Source organism: Rhinolophus sinicus, linkage group LG09, assembly GCF_036562045.2.
Source record: "Rhinolophus sinicus isolate RSC01 linkage group LG09, ASM3656204v1, whole genome shotgun sequence".
NCBI lineage: Eukaryota > Metazoa > Chordata > Mammalia > Chiroptera > Rhinolophidae > Rhinolophus > Rhinolophus sinicus.
Genome location: NC_133758.1, coordinates 65,475,822 through 65,492,925, shown reverse-complemented (window position 1 = coordinate 65,492,925; position 17,104 = coordinate 65,475,822). Strand labels below are relative to the sequence as shown.

General features: G+C 38.0%; 1 protein-coding gene across 4 annotated transcripts in view; it reads right to left on the bottom strand.

The window, feature by feature from the left end:
- Positions 1-17,104, bottom strand: part of AMPH (amphiphysin) — a 223,882-nt gene that overhangs the window by 16,165 nt on the left and 190,613 nt on the right. For 2 of the 4 annotated variants that reach the window (XM_019710240.2, XM_019710241.2), the window contains 2 exons: positions 13,214-13,270; positions 8,865-8,990 (listed from right to left, as the gene is read on the bottom strand). In XM_019710240.2, coding sequence (XP_019565799.2) covers positions 8,865-8,990; positions 13,214-13,270 — 183 coding nt within the window. The remainder of the gene's footprint in view (positions 1-8,864; positions 8,991-13,213; positions 13,271-17,104) is intronic. The other 2 variants (XM_074340534.1, XM_074340533.1) reach the window with 1 other exon arrangement.

Sequence of the window (17,104 nt, the reverse complement as noted above, 5' to 3'; positions counted from 1 at the left end):
CACTGCTTGGTTTTCACTTCTTAAATGTTATAAACATGTGAGAAAGATCTTGGTTTGTAACCGTATTTATAACAATTTGTTACACATTTAAATAATTTAAATACTAAACACTGCTTCCTTTATTTATTTATGATATCCTATTAAGGGCATTTTGGGGGTTTTGTCCAACATTTTCTTATGGGAAAAAAGTCAACACAGAGAAAAATAAAACAAACTGTACAGTGCATATCCAAGTACCCACTACCTAGGAGCTCCAATTGACATGACGCTCTAACATTGGCTTTATCACGTCTTCCTATGTCCACACTGATTTTGATTCATCTTTCAGTCAATCACAATGTATCTACAAAAAATGTTCTTCAGGAATTCTGTGGGGATGCTGTAGAACTTATCTATATGTTTGGTGATGTCTTTCTGCTGCTTTCATACCTGAGGGACTGCTGCCCAGGAGAAATGCTACAATGTGCTTCTTTTTGCGCTTCAATATCTGTATGTTCTTTCTAACAGCTCTGACTTACAGTATTGGAAGGACAAGTCTGAGGCCTAATTATTGTTCTTTTGTTGTGCATTTCCCCTCCCCAATTGAGAAGCTTACAGAGAATTTTTTTGTAAGCTTTGAATTAAAACATTTAAAAGAATAAATTTAGATGCTAGTCTCTCATGAATTTTGCCTTTTGTTAGTGATTTCTTATGATCTGCATGTAGGAATCCCTTCAACTAGGAAAAATTCAGCAGGAGCACGTTTTCTTCTGTTACACTGGTTGCTACTGCTTCTGAGGCAGCATAGGTAGCCTAGAAAATTGACAAACCCTCCAGGATACAAGGAGAGGCGCCTCACTGGTTATACAAGTAACAAGTGACGGTATCCCGCACCTGCAGCTGGAGAAGAACAAGAAAAAGTCTCATGCAGGTTGTCTAACCCCTATGGCTGGGACCTGACCCTTAGCTGATTTTACTACTATAATCTCATTTGCATTGTGGTTACTATGACTCCCATCACGCATCTGATGCCATGACAGTTCCAGAGGAGCTAAACAAGGAAGGAAGAGTGGGAAATGGAGGGTCCCATCCAGGGGAAATGGATGAACCACTATCAATGGGAGATCACCAATTCCCGCCACCCCATGCCCCACGCTGGGAGGTATAAATACCCCTGATCCAGACTCGCTCTCTGAGTTCACCCACGCTTCCCTCTCAAGTGTGTACTTTCGTTTCAAAAAACCCCCTGTGCGTTCCTGCATCTGTCTCGCTCTTGAATTCTTTCTTGCGTGGACACAAGAACCTGGTCACTGCTGCTCCGAGTTGAGCCCTCTCTTGGACATTGCCGTGAACTCCCGGCGACATTTCCACTCCATTCTTTACAGCCTCTTTCTTAGGAGTAGCAATTATCCAGGAGCTCTGTTCTCAGTCACAGCCCCCACGTCTACAGTTTTGCTTGTGCATTTCTTCCGCATTGGAAGAACTACTCCAATTTGTCCTCAAATCATGAAATCAATTCTCTATACTGTTACTTCTGGTCTTTACCACTCTAAAGCAAATTTTAATTCTAATATGACATTTCTTCCCCTTAAAATCTTTTTTTTTTTTTTTACATCATTGAGCTCCCTTTTCATGTGCTTCATAAGTAACTCTCTTTTTATCTCAATGTGGTTGCCGTATCTCAATTTTCATTTCTTGTTGCACATAATCAAGGCCATCTTGAATTTTGCTGACAACAAAAGGAAGAGTTACCAAATTTTTCCTTTGTACTTCTGTTGTTTTGTTGTTCTCTAAAGAAAAATTTAACTCCATCTATTATTCAATCCTTTCCTTCTATTGTATTGCTTTCTATATAGGCCTTATGCTTTTTAAAACATGTGTTTTATTTATTTAGTTATCTAATGTTACATGAACTATTTCTAGACCTGATATTTCTAGTAGATATGGAAACATTTTCTTTGTTCCCGTTTACTTGCCATTTGTGGACTTTTAGATGGCCTTTTCAGAATAGGAGCTGGGGAGGGTTCAAGTGTCTACACACACTATCCGTCTTGAAATACACGTAGCAAAGGACGTACTGGTGTGAGAGTGGCAGCAGGCCCAAGATGACCTGGAGGCTTCAGGTAGGTGCTCCCACACTCATAGGGGCTAGATACCAGTTGTCTTCTATCTAGGGTGGAGATGGGTGAAAAATCTCACATACTTTTCCATACCAGGCTCAGTTATTATGTTTTAAGGACCTTTTCATGCCTTGGTTTGTGGATAATTCTCCTGGGTTTGTCTAATATATCTAGAATACAGCACTATTAAAGCTTTGACCGTCTTTGTATATTTAAGTGTAAAGAGCATTAAAATGAAAAAAGAAACTGGTAATAGTGAATGATATTTTTTTGTGTGACTTATTCTTTAATGCTTTAGTTTTCTCATTTTAGGTTGGTACAAAAGTAATTGCAGTTTTTACAGTTATTTTTAACATTTTAAACCACAATTACTTTTGCACCAACCTAGTACAATCTTCAGTTATGTGCTCTTGGGATGCATTTCATTTTCATTAAAATACTCTTGGGGTAAATGATATAAATGATAAGTAAAGATTGTAAGATACGCATATTTTCAATTTTTAGCCAAACGTTCCTCTTCTATGACTAACGGACATAGAGTCAGAGAGTATCCATCTTCCTGATATTTACTCTTGAGCAGAGGGACTAAAGATCACTAAATTCTAGGCTTACCAATTTACCCCAAACTTGGACAGGAATAATGCTGATCGACGGGCAGACTTCTGCTTAACAGCTTCAATATATGCACATTCTGTAGCCTGTGAGGGAAACTGACATTTACTGTGAATCTACAACTTTCCGGGCACGATCCCAAGCATTTGACATTATGGCACGTTATTTGTCCAACAATCTTACTAGGTATTATTCCCACTTGCTAGACTAGTCAACTAGTACTTAGAGTTGAGGTAACTCAGGCAGTCAGTACACCAGAATTGGAACAGTCTGTCTCACTCTAAATTCTGTGTTTTTTCACACCAACCTGCTTCCAGGAAGACAACGCACCTTCTGAAATCTGAAAGTTCCACAGTGGTCCTGTGACCTGGAGCCTCCCACAGACCCACTACTTCCTACTGACAGTTCCCAACAGGGGAAGTTTAGTAAAGAATGCACATGTGTATAAACAGCCAGTGGATTCATGTATGCTTTTGGAATGCTGCTCTTTAAAACTGGGTCTCATAGATTATAAATAAAATATTTTTTATTCATATACATGTAGTATCTGGGCACCTAAGCAAACATATCATAATTCCCTCTTAATAGCAAATTATATGATAAAAAGATATTCGGAAAAGATTGGTGAGATAAAATTTCACTACATTATTTTTGCTATTAGACCTGTAGATTTCACTGTTTAGAAAGATATGTACAGAACGGGAAAGTGGAGAAGACGAACACCTGACTTTCTCCTGGCTTCATCCATTGCACTACAGAGTTACATCTGAGAACATTCAGAAATTTGGCAGTTGGACATGGACAGCTAGGTTTACAAGTTAAGGATCCCAAAGCTGGAAGGACCACAGGGCTCATATAACCCAATGATCGCACTTTACATGTGCAGGAATACGGCGGAGTAGCAGCAGCATTGGAGACAGAGCTGGAGGTCCAGGTTTTAGTTCTGGCTCTTCTATTAATCAGTGCTGGAGTTGGAGAGACACCCTGAATCCCCTGGGAAATAACAAAGGGAGATAAATATCACAGTGGGAATCCTGGCTATAGGCCACCCTGGACTTTTCATGCCCATCCTGTATTCTGGATCCAACTTGAAGTCTTGACTCATCTGAAGGTCTTAGCATTTGTATTAAAATTACAGAATTTTCTTCAGATTCTATTTTAAAGAAAAGCCCAGGAGGCACGTAGGGTCATTATGACCCCAAGAAAAGATTCCTGTACTAAAAAACAGGCTGGTGGCTAGTACTCCTGGTCACACAAACCATATTTAAAACCCTGCAGGTCATGATTTTCCTTCAACACGAGTGTAGGGATGAGCTCTCCCAGGAACACTGGGCCTCACTGGTGTTCCTTTCAAAGGTGGTATCTGGTACTAAAAACTACATTTGACACATCTATGCTCTTGTTTTTTAAGGAATTCAGTGGTTTTTTTCCTCTGACCTTCATCTCAATCATATTTTTCAATCTCCTTTCCTCGTATTGCCTGCAGCCCTGTCGTAAACACTCAGCAGCCAGATCCCAGTGCAACTCAGCTGCTGGCAGTGTGTTGCCATGGAAACGTCTGTCAAAATTAGCTCCATACATACTTCAAAAACTAAGATCTTCTGCAGAAATGCCAAAGTTAATGAATTTTTGGTTCATTTGGCCTTTAACGTCATGGCAGAATATCTAATAATGATACATATTAAAACATTAAAGTTTTCATTAGAGATTTATTTGTAAAGCATATGGGAGAAGTAGACAAGAAAAAGTGGATTTATATTTTGAAGCAAAGGTAAATATTATGTACTGCACACTCTCAAGAGACGGGGACATGAGCAAGTACTAGTTTCTGAAGTAGCCATAAAGGACAGCCTCAATGGGGGTCACAAATAGTTTGTTAAAGAAGTTGTTTAAGGAAAATACCTTTAACGCTCAATAAACATTTACTTTGCCTGGCTACATTCTGATTTGAATGATACCTAAAGCATTTGCTGCCACTGGTCAAATTGCCGTCTTATGTATGGACCCAGGTTCAATTAGGCAGAGGGCAGAGGTGGGGCTGCCAGACATACCCAGAGATTATACCAAAAAAATGGTGATCTCTAAGTCACTTAAATGTCATTGTGTTCTGTTGGCAAAACTTCTAACCCTGACCCTGCCAAGGACCAGGCTGGGATCCGGCCAGACAGCAGCATGGAGCCTGACTCTTGAAGAAGGGTAGGCAGCTGATAGTCCCACTTGGAAGGTCCAACTGCCACCTCTCTGATTTTACAGCCCTGAGTAGTCCATGGCATTGAGAAGTAAAATCAACTCCATGACGATCCATCACCCCAATTGCCCAGCAAACAGAAGCTGGAAAAGAAGCCATAAACCAAGGGCACTCTCATTGCCACAAATAATTTGGAAATCCTTAATTTTTTTCAGGTAATAAGCTATAGATTTTTGAGAGAAGGAAGAGAACATAGGGTGTATCAGGCATGACCCTCTTAAAGGGCAGATAAGAAAACTGGAAGAGAAAGGGAAACGAAGGTAGGAAACTTCTGTATCAATGGACCCAGTATGAAAGTCTCTAGAAGAGAGGAAGTCTTAGAAAGGACAAAGAATTCTGATGGGACACAGCTTATTTAGGAACAATAGGAAATTTGTGCTGATGGGGACCTAAATGGGATGGATTCCCTTACCATTTCGGACAGGAGGCAAAACTGAAAAATGAGGTTATCTTCCACATCTGTTGCCTTCTCCTTTTCAGAATACAGATTTCACCGACTTTTGTTTATCATGAGGGAAACTATTTTTCATGATGATGATAACAATAATGACACCATCAAACTATCATTTTACTGAGGAATCTCTGTGTGCCAGGTGCTACACTAGTGACATGTTTATTTCCAAGCCCTCATAGGAAACTTTGAAGGAAATTAGTATTAACCCTATTTTACATTTGAGGCAACTGGGGCTCAGAGGTCACAGCGCTACTGTGCAGCATAATGAGAAAATTGGCACTGCTTTTGATCACAATAAGCAGCTTGCTCTTCCTAAATATATGAAAAACAAATTATCCAAATGGAAACAAAGAGAAAGAAAATGACCTATCTAAATATTTGAAATTACATGTGTCTCGCGCGCTCTCTTTTTTAAACAAAACCACCATAAACTTCACCTCATATAAAATGCTCTGTCAATACTCAAAGTTATAACTGTGTGGTGACATTTCAGCAGCAAAAAGGATGACCTCAAAAGGTCAGATCAATCCAATCCTGACTGATGACAGCCACAGCCAGGCTGCTAATTAATGCTTGGGACACAATGTTGATTTTTTTTCTTTTCTTTACAACTAAATACCACATATCTAGCAACAGGAGAGACTTTTCTTTAGAAAAACTAGCCCTATTATTACCTTAGATTATTATGACCAGACGAAAGAAACTATAAGTCTACATTAGAGGACAACAATACTTTCTATGTGATGTTACTTTCTTAAGTAGAAGGGACAGTGTGAGGAAGAACTGACTTCATCCAAAGGTGTCAATTTTAAAAACATGGAAGGTAGTCACTTTTAATGCGCATTAGGCAAAGTGAACTGCTGTTAAGCGGCCCTCTCCTACTATTAATTTCAGTAGACATGAGGATGGAGAAATAAGCTGCTTGAACTTTTTCTCCTCGGAGAAGGTGGCTCACGTGGTGAGCTCTGTACCTACTCTTCTTACATCACCTCTGGATCTCAGCAGGTGCCTGAATCCTTCAGGCGACTCTCCAAGTTGCCTTGTATTTCACAAGGAATGTAAATTTTTTAATCTCTAAAATTCACTTATAAGCTTTAGGAGAAAAACTTTTAAAAATGAAGAATTCTTCCAAATACCTCCCTACTCAACGTTACGGAAGCTGGTTTTAGTGATGGTTGATGCTTGTAGCATAGAGTTTATCAAATATTTTTAATATTACCCTTGGTTAAAAAGATTATAAATCTTTCATAAATTTTCATATAATAGTAGGTATGATATAGTAGGTACTTGATAATTTGTAGCTATTAATGTTTATTGGAAAACCAACGAACTTGGATTCTGAAAAAACAAAAACCTACTTCTCTAAGTTTCTTAAAATAAGGATAGGTGTGAGAGGTATGTAGCTACAGCCTTCTGAGAGGGGATCGTGGAGAATTAACATTTGAGCCTGTATTTAACATGTTAGCTTGTTTAATTCACATCTCCAGTCTACTGCACAGCATCAAATACCCTTGCTCAAAACCATGAGCATAGGGCATTAAGTCTTACACTGAATAGTCTGGGGCATGGACTCAATGACATTTAAAAGCACTGGTGAAGATGAAGTCTGACAAAATAGAAATATGACAAGAACTTTTCAGAACTGAAGCAATTTCTAAATCAATAGCTAAACCTAATCAATATCTCTTTAACTCCCTGGCATCATCCATGTGCTTTTTAAAATCAATTCTCCTCTTAATTATTAACAATAGTCAAAAATTCAATTGTATCTTTCCCTTCCTGTGTTATTGAAATAATCTTTAAATTAAGTTGGGTGAACAGACCACAGTCTGACGACACCAGAGGAAAATGCCCCATGTGCACTGAGTTACTGAGATCCCCAGAGCATCTAGAAGTGACAGTTTGGAAGAAAAGCCCTCACTGGAGCAGAGCCTCAGCACTTCCCAGTGTAAAGTCCGGACAAGCAATAATCCAGGGGGTACTCAGTCTAGCAGGACCTATTTCTTGTTTACCCGACAGGACTTGGGCCAACTCTATATCTTTAAATGGTACATAGATCATTTTTCTTGAGTCATTCTTAATTTGTATTTTCCATCACTATCCTGCCCTATTATTTATTTTTCTACTCTATTAATAAACCATACATTTGATAGATGACCTACTCTTTTGCCAGTAAAATGACCTAGCACACAAAGAGAAATATAATTTTTATTTCTCTAGTTATCTTACCTAGGCAGTGTAATTTTGGGGAATAGGGAAACTGGTTTTCTTCTTTGTACAGATTCTTTGAAGGCTGTAGTAAATAGTACCCTCACTGAAATTCTTTGGAGGCATTTTAATTGCATTTCATAAATAAACTTTTCACTCTCCACGGGTATTCTGAATTATGTTTTCCTTGGCATAACACTATGCTCTCAGGAGTGTTACACTATCCAATTCACCATGGTGCACAGCGCACTCATTCCTGTTTGTGATGTGGCATGTATATGGTGTCACAGAGCAGGGTAGGAGCAGGTTCCCAGGCAGACAGAAGGGGCTCCACCCTTGTACAAAATACATCCTCAATGTCCCTCTTATTAAAAGAGCCAGCACCAGACCTGATTGTGAGCCAATGGTTGTACACGTAGGAATCTTTATATATTCATGGATTTGTAAAATGGGATTTCAATCCCTCATCAGGCCATAACCAACCTACAAAACTAATATTGTAAGAAATATGTAGACACAACCAACAAAATTAGCATCCTTCTATTTATCATCTACAGGTTGGTCTCTAATGGAAGGCACACCCCTAGTAACCACAGGTAGAGCATCATATGAATAGTTTTGATTATTTGTGAATTCTACAACCTATCTACCATGAATGGGAGAGTATTAGGAAGAGTCAAGGCACCCTTTGTGGAGAAGCAAGTCTGTGGCTACATGATAGTTTTCTCTGTATCATAAAATCAGGTCTCTGGGTATCTTCCTTACTCAACAAACTGCACACCTAAAAAGGAGGATTTATTATATGCAAATTATACCTCAACAAATATGATTTTTAATTAAAAATAGTCACAGGGATGTAAAGTATAGCATAGAGAATATATTCAATAATATTGTAATAATTATGTATGACGTTAGCTGGGTACTAGACTTATCAGGATGATCAATTCACAAGGTATATAAATGTCTAATCACTATATCATACACCTGAAACTAATATAATATTTTCAAAAGTGATTGAAAAATACATTTAAAAAATAAATACATTTTTAAAAGAAAAAGAAAACTAGAGAGAATGGAATTGTATTGTCAAAGGAACAAAGGCTATTTGAACCTGGGGAGCCATGACAGGTGCAGGGTGATTTGGCCCAAGTGAAGCATGGATGAGAAGGGAGAAATGGGACCATGAGATGAGCATGGCTGTGGCGGTGGGGCAGGTGGTGGCTGAGAGGGAGGTGGCACTCACCACTGCTCCCTCCACTGGTTCCTCAGCCCCTGTGTCCAGTCCAGGGTCCAGCCCAACAGCAGGTGTTACAGCGGCAGGTGGCTCCTCCACTTTCGGCTCTGTGAGTGGAGCCTGTTCAGATTCAGCCTTTGATTATTTGTTTCAAGAGTTAGAAGAAAAAGATTCGACATATGAATAGAGCATTACAGAATATCGGACAATTAAGATTTTCTTCATCATCCTACAGGCAACTAGCTTCATTAAATCTGTGTAGGAAAAAAGCTCCACATTTGTCGTCATGGGCTTTTACAGAGCTGGAAAGTCTAGAAATGAACTATAAGCTTCTCTTTTACTACCATCATCAAGCACTATCATTTCCCTTAAATTAGGCCAAGACTTATTACTATTTTGGCTAGGGGAGGGGAGAGAACAAAAGGGGAAAGGAGCAGAAGGCACGAGAGGGGAGGGGAAGGTAGGGGAGGGAAAGGAGAAGGAAGGAAGGAAAGAAAGAAAGGAAGAGGGAAGATCCTAGGAGCTCCCACCATTTCCAGCTGGAAGGAGTGAGGAAGAGCTCACTGGAAGGACAGTTCTGAGAACTCCCAACTCTTCTGATATACATTACACCAAAAAATTGAGGGTCATTCCAATATTCAGGTCAAAATGCATTCATCTGCACAGGGCAGAACTCTCCATGCTATGAATTAAGACTCTTTTACTTGCTTGGACAATACTGAGGTCTTTTCATCCCACTGTGACCCCTAAGCATAGATCATTCTGATTCTAATTACATGCTGAGTCAAGCCCCTGGCATGTCTTAGCTCCAGACTTTTTTCAGTTTTAATATTAGCAATATTAAATAACAACAGGCCATTTAAAACACCAAAGCCAATCAATGCATGTTACCATGGCTACTGAAAAAAAAAGTTACCTCTTTTTCTATTTTGATTAATACAAATAAACATATTTATTTAGCATGACTATTTCACTAAATGGATGACCAGTAGAGGGCACGTTAAGATCCTTTTCCATCAGAAATTTTAAATGGTAAAAGAGTTTAAAAGTGTTTTCGTAGAGGAGAAAGAAGTCTTCAATAAATACTTGGGAGAAATCAGTAACTTCTGTCAGACTCTTACCATAAGCAATCAAAAGCCACCTCTAGTTCTGTGTGTCCACCTAAGCTGCTGTACATGACAAGGGCCATAGGGAAAGGATAGAGAAGTTATGCTGACATTATAAAGTGAATAATGAATACCCTAATGTTGGACATATATACAAAATATTTGTCTTGTACCCCCTACCAAATCCTCCATTGTGACGCACATCCTTCTCTTTAAAGGGCAGAATGAAAAGGAAGGACACGTTGGTAGACACGCGTGCAAAAATTTGATATTTTTATGGGCTTTTATAACCTTTAAGAGGTGCTGTGATACAATTTTTAAGAAAAAAATGAGACAAAATTCACTCTAATATATTCTCAGGAGTTTGTTATGGGAAAAGATTTTACGTTTATTGTTCAAGAGAATTATCTTCATAATCAGAACAAGTTTTCATGGCAGCAAACAGATACTGTAAGCTCGCAGGGTATGAGCTTACCATTTTGGAAGTCAGGGTAATTTTCTATGAGAGCCTAGTATCAAATGACCTACACAAAGGAGGACTGCAAGGGTAATCTGACCAAGCACCAAGAAATCCATATGCTGGTGACTGACCCTGTGAGCTGTTGCTATGAGATGGAGGAAGTCTAAAGCTAGCTGAGGAGCCGAGAAGTTTCAAAAGGTAAGTCAAGGCATACATCATTGTACATTAACAAAAGTAAAGATAGCTTAAAATGAAAGAAACTATTTTTATGAGAATCTGGGTTTCTTGGAAGTGCTAAGAAATTTTGAGGTTTTATATAAGGAAAGAATTAAGTGGGGTGATGTCATAAATGAGTCGAATTCCATTTGCTTGCCGAAATCAGATATTGCAATAGAGACACAGTATGAAGAGGAGGTAGGACAAGTTATGTCCCCATAAGTCACTCCATTTTCCCCTATATTATAACATCACACCAAATGTTACAATATATCATTGCCACTTAAATTCCAGGGGGATAAATATAACTCACTGAATGATGAGTAAGGAGGAAACACGACAGCACGACTGTACATACAATCAGCTCCTTAAATTTTGAAGTAGAAGTCGCCCTTCCATTCTTTCTAAGATAGTATAAAATTGTAATTATTTTGTCAAGATAGAAAGAAAAACAAAGGTAAATTGTGAACATCTCATGGAAAGATCTAAAATAGTCCTGTCAGAATTGTGCCCTGCTTCAACCACTCTTTTTCTATAAGATGCTTCCTCTGACAGACATTGCAAATGGGTTGGTACCTTGCCATACCCATTTATGAGCACTGGTAATGATTTCCTATTGTTTTCTGGAGTAGCGATAATTATATATTAGAGGAGAGGGGTAGTCAACATTTATTGGTGGCAGCAGGATGCCACAATGGTTTAACTCAGAGACTCAGAAATGGAAATATTCATTTAGAACAAAACAAGTAGTATAAACTTGGCCTACACTTTCCAGTATCCTCTATGATTAGATGAAAAGCAAGTCAATCAGAGGAGATGGATCAAGAGAGTGGGCCTAAGAGTCTAGCCATATTCCAATGTGACATTTGACTTATAGTCCTGCTTCTCCAGTCTTGGGAGAGCTAATTTGGTGAGAAATGCAAAGGGTCATGGAGGCAACTCCAAGCTCTGAGCAAGGCTGGCAGATTCAAAAGGTTTAAATCTGCACTCAAGGAATGTGCTGTGAGGCTATGAAATGTAGTCTGGGAAGCTGACTAACAACTTCAACCTCTACCTCACTGAGAACAGTCAACGACCAAAGGTTGGCAAACTGTCCTGCTCCTGGGATCATCCCATATAATCACAACTCACCAGGAGACAGATGTTCACTATGATTTCCTCGATCCCCACAGGAAAAGCCAGTGCCAGAGCAGATGCAGTGCTGGGCATAATGAAGCTAAGTTCCCCAATGAAAAGAGGTGCAAGACGTCTGCTTCAGAGACTAAATACCAAGAGAAGGGAAGGACAGAAAATGGAAGTGCCTAGAACCAGTTATGGGGCCTGGAGAGAAGTTCAGAGGAACTTTAAAACACTGGATTCTATGCCTGGATTTTGCATCAAAGTAATAGGTGTGAGTTTAATTATGACCCATTGTCTTTCCTTTATACCTGTATTTCTCCATTTATCTTCACCCATTCACAATTGACAATTTAAAATCTCAGCATCCAGCATCAGTATAACCCTTATTCCATCATTACCCAGGCTGAGACTCATCAATGAACATGAAATACGTGTCTCTCTAGCTCCATTATTAACACCAACATTAATTTTTACTTAAAACATTTATATCTTTATTTGAAGGCCGCACAGACTCCACCTTTCACTTGGTTACCCAAAAGGCAAAAGTATGACAATCTATGACAAGGTATTAGAAACACACTTACCTTTGAAAAATATCAAATTAACCTTTAAGACAAATTTCCCAGAATTCCTTACTTAAAAATGTAATCATCCAAAAAGAAAAAAATCGTTCTACTTAAAAGCAATTCTACACTTCCAATGTAAAAGCCAGGAGCTCGGATAATTATACACCATTCCCATGGGAAAACCAGTGAGCTATGAATAACCCTTGTGCACTAATCCTCAAAGAGCCAAATCCTCTGTAGTGTATCACTGACAAGCTCACAAGTGACATCACACAAGGTCTCGTCATACAACTTTGCTAGTAAGCTGCTGCTAGAAAGGTTTCCCACGATAAATGCAACATCTACCTTATAGGAATCTCTTCTAACATCAAGGGTAACTGCTTTCTCCTGACTCTCTAGCTAAGCTCTTCTCTCATCTCATCTCTCATCAAAGTAGGAATCACATCTCTACTATGTGTTATTTCTTTCTGCAACTCACAAAAAAGATAGGAGAAGATGAGAAATGGTGTAGCTTCTGTAATAGTTCAAGAAAAAGCAAGGATCTATTTTGAAGCATGAATTATTGCTGCAATTTGATTTTCAATCCTGTAGCTTAAGTTATAGTCACATGGAAACATCTACATCCTTGATGGATTTACTGTGTTCTACCAAAGCCCACAATTAGGAGACTTTGGTTTTGGCTGTTATCACTGTGCCTTTATAAATAGAAACAAGCACATTCAAAGTCACATTGAGATTTGTCAAAAGCTTTCCTTCCTATTTTCTAGAAAAGAGGGGGTTGCAGAAACCACATGCTGGACATTCAAGCTCTGGATAACCTAAAATCATCAACCTTAGGACATTCTGCAGTAACTATTAACTTCTCAAAAACACAAATAAAAATTGACTTACCAAGTTACCGATCATATTCTGGTCTGTCTGCATCGTGAATAATGAAGTGTCCTGGGGCTGAAAATCAGGGAGAAAATAGAAGATTAAAAAATACAAGTTTCTTGCTAATTTGCTAAAAAAGTAACAACAAAAATACCATTTAAATTAAGTCCCATCAACTGTGTCAATAAATATATTATAAAGTTTTTAGAAGTCTCCTTATATTCTAATCAGAAAAGCAAAAAAAGAATGCAAAAGTTATTTTTAACAGTAGTTATTTTAAATATAAATCTGAGCTAGCAGAATAGGAGGATACGATAAGAGACATTAAGTAAACAGTGCCTTCAGAGGGTATTTTTGGTCTGCAGATTCTCTTCTGGAAATCTACAATGAATTAGAATTTAGTGGCTCTAAGCTACAAATTTAAGCTTTTTAAATGTTGGAAACTCAATCTTACTATCTCACCTATGTGTGACTTAATACAGCTTAATTACGAGCCGTAACTTAAAAATTTTATGCAATATATTCACTGACCTAATAACCTAAAATCAAGCTGGAGGAATCTAAGGGAACAATGATCTTTAGGGACTATTCATCTCTCATTATATTGGTAGCCAGTCTTACACCCAGGAGGCAGGAGATCAGAAGAGTCTTTCTTAGGAAATCTAACCAGATCAAGAAAAAAAGTACCTACAAAATTTGACATCAAGGTCTCTCCAACAGAAAAGATAAACTAGTGATGTTTGGTTAAAGATGGTAGATTGAAATCACCTCTGTAATCTCCAGAATTCAGAATTCAAACTAAACAACAATAAGGGGAGTTTTACAAAGCAAAATTTTAACGACATAGACCCATAAGTGAAAAAAAAAAAAAAAAAAACATAAAAAGGAAAAAAAATAAGAGCAACGAAATTTTGAAATTGAAAAGCAGACAAATGAGCAATGAGTAACTTGCTGGATCCAAAAATATCTTAATTCTAAGAGTATATGAGAAACGCTAAAAAGCAACATGATTTTATTACTCAGAATTCCTAATGGATCAACAATTAGAAACATGGGAACCACGGGAAATGGAAGTTAGGATTGTGCTAAAGACAGGAAACTGGTTGAAAGTCCATTAAAAAGTAATTAGAACTTGAGGTACTCTCATCTATCTGAAAAACAAGCAATATCCCTTCCCACCCTAGTACAAGACTTGAGATTATTTCCATAGAGACTGAAACAGAGGGTCTCTGGACTGGGGACACACAGGCATATCAGGGATGCAGCAGGCTTAAGGGAGCATTTACAAAATAAAGTGGAGAACATTGTTCCCTCTCCCTCCAACCTCTAACTTCTTCCCCATTCACCTCCCATTACACTGGCAGCCAGGCTTGCACACCTCAGACAGCTGACCAGAAGAGTCTTCCCAGAGAAATCTCACCAGCTTAGGAAAAGACAAATGCCTAAAGAATCTGACATCAGGGCCTCCTGAATATGAAAAATGAGCCAGAAAATCCTAGAACAATGCCCATAGTCAATAAGCTCAACCTGCTTCCACAAGTTTCCTGACAGCTTTTAAGTATTCTTGAGTATGAGTGGACAGCCAAGACCACCAGCCATTTAAGAAAAGTCTCAAATATCAAAAAAAGAAACTGAACAGTAAAAAACAAAACAGACAAAAAACGAAGACTTTTCAAGGGAAAAAAATCTTCAAAAATTATTATTAATACCCTCAGAGATACAATGGAAGATGTATCCCTGATGTAAGAAAAGATTCTATTAAAAACAAGTATTTGGTAAACAAAAAAAGCTCTTGGAAATTAAATACATATATATAGAAGTGAAAATATTTTAGAAGCGTTGGAAACTAGAGAAAGATGACAGAGAAAAGGAAATAGCAAAGAAAACAAATCATTAGAGGCTCAGGAAGCCAACCTACGAAAAAGAAAGTGTTACAAGATGAGAGAACAAAGAAAATAAAAGAGAAACCATCAAAATAAAAAAAAAATTCCCCAACTGAAAAACAAATTTTTAGATTAAAAGAGCCTAGAGACTGCACTGCTGTAAAATTTCACAAACACTGGTGGAAAATAAAATTTTACAAACTTCCGGAGAGAAAGAGAAAAAAAAGAGAGTGGTATACAAGGGGCAGAAAAAAAGAGAAAAAAAAGTTTCTCACAAAATATGAAGAATCAAAAAGATACTTTCTCAGTAGCAACATTAGGAGGTTGAATTAAGTAGAATAATTTCTTCAAAATTCTAAGGGAAACAATTTACAACTTACAATATGATATTGAAACTAACAGTCCATTATGTGTATAGATAAGGAATTTTCAGATATATAACACACTTTTTTGGTAAGCTCCTAAAGAATGTGCTTTAATTTGTGGGTGAGGATGTGTTTTAATTTGTGGAATCAGACCATAAATAAGGAAAATTTATGTCCAGAAAAGAGCGATTGACATGAGAGCGCGGTGATGGCATATCCTGGGACAGACTTCATGGGAGAGCCTGTGGTAGCAGCTGTGCCATAGCTAGAGTCCCCAGTTTAGGCTGGAGCAGTCCAAAAGGACAGACAGTCAAGTTCTAGTTCTTCAAGATGAAACTGATTGAATATTTGTTTTCCAACAAAATGAGGAAAGATTTATATACTACAGAGTACGGGATTGAATTAGTGATAAGTACCTGGAAAACTATGCAAACCAACCAACAAACAAGACTCTACCATTATTTCCTCAAAGGAAAACAAAACATTGGCATAAAAGGAAATAAATATAAACGTCATGATTTGGGTACTGATGGCTATGACGGAACTATGTCAGAAAGGCAGGGAGCAGAAGACGGGGTGAATGGTGAAGGTAGGAGGTGGTAAGTGCTTTAAGTCCTCACCTTCCCAAGAGATGAGTCAACAGATGATGCTTTAGAAATCAAAAAGGAGCATTAAAAGAAAGTCATGCACACATGTCGGGGTGAAACCAGAGAATCTGTTAAAAGAAGTGAAAGCATTTACCTCTCAAAAACAGGAAATGGAGGGGTATGTGATGGTCTGAAGATTTTAAATAAAACACCCTTACAAAATTTTATACTCTTTAATTTTGTGCATTTATAACTGATAAAAATACATATTTTAGAAATGAGAAGTGAATAACAATTCTTATGACCCAAATTTTCTCATGACCCTAAGTTTTAAGCAGATGGAAAAGACGCTTTACCATCTCTGTGTTTGTGTGTATCTGTATTTGGGTGTGGGTGCGTGAGTGGTTTCTATCTTTTTATAGGTAACATGAGGGAAAGTAATCAAACTTTCCAATTGAGAAATTCTAAACATTAAAATTTGAAATTGTTCATGTCTAATATTCTAAGAAAAAGCATTCATCACAGAAAAGCTTTTGCTGAAAGTCTCCGTTCAAGAGGTTTTTTAGAACTTACTCCCTGAATTTGTAGCCATGTGGTCTGCCTTTTACCTGGGTTACAACTGTCCATCTGTTGGGACACATACAATGAATGGGACAGTCCATCTTGTTGCTCCTCCTCCACAGACTTACAAGGAAAATACTGCCTTATTGGCCAGAGCCAAACTGATTTCTGATCTTCCAATGGCTCCTTTCTGGAGAACCACTGAAGAGGGACAGTTTTGTGTAGTACAAGTCTTGTCTGAATCTTTAGAAAAATGCTCCTAAAACGTCTCATATTTTCTAAAGACCAGTTTCATTAATTCAAAACAAACCTCTCTCCTCTTTTCCAACAGCTGAATCTAGTGGATCTCTCAGATCAGGACAGTTGAGGAAGCAGCAGAAGGCAGAAGCCTATGGAATAGCCAATAATATTAACAATAACTAACTACAGTCATGGAGGGCTTAGTACATGCTGCTGGGCATACCTCATTTAATATTCACAACAATCCTACAATGTCAATACTGTTAATATCAC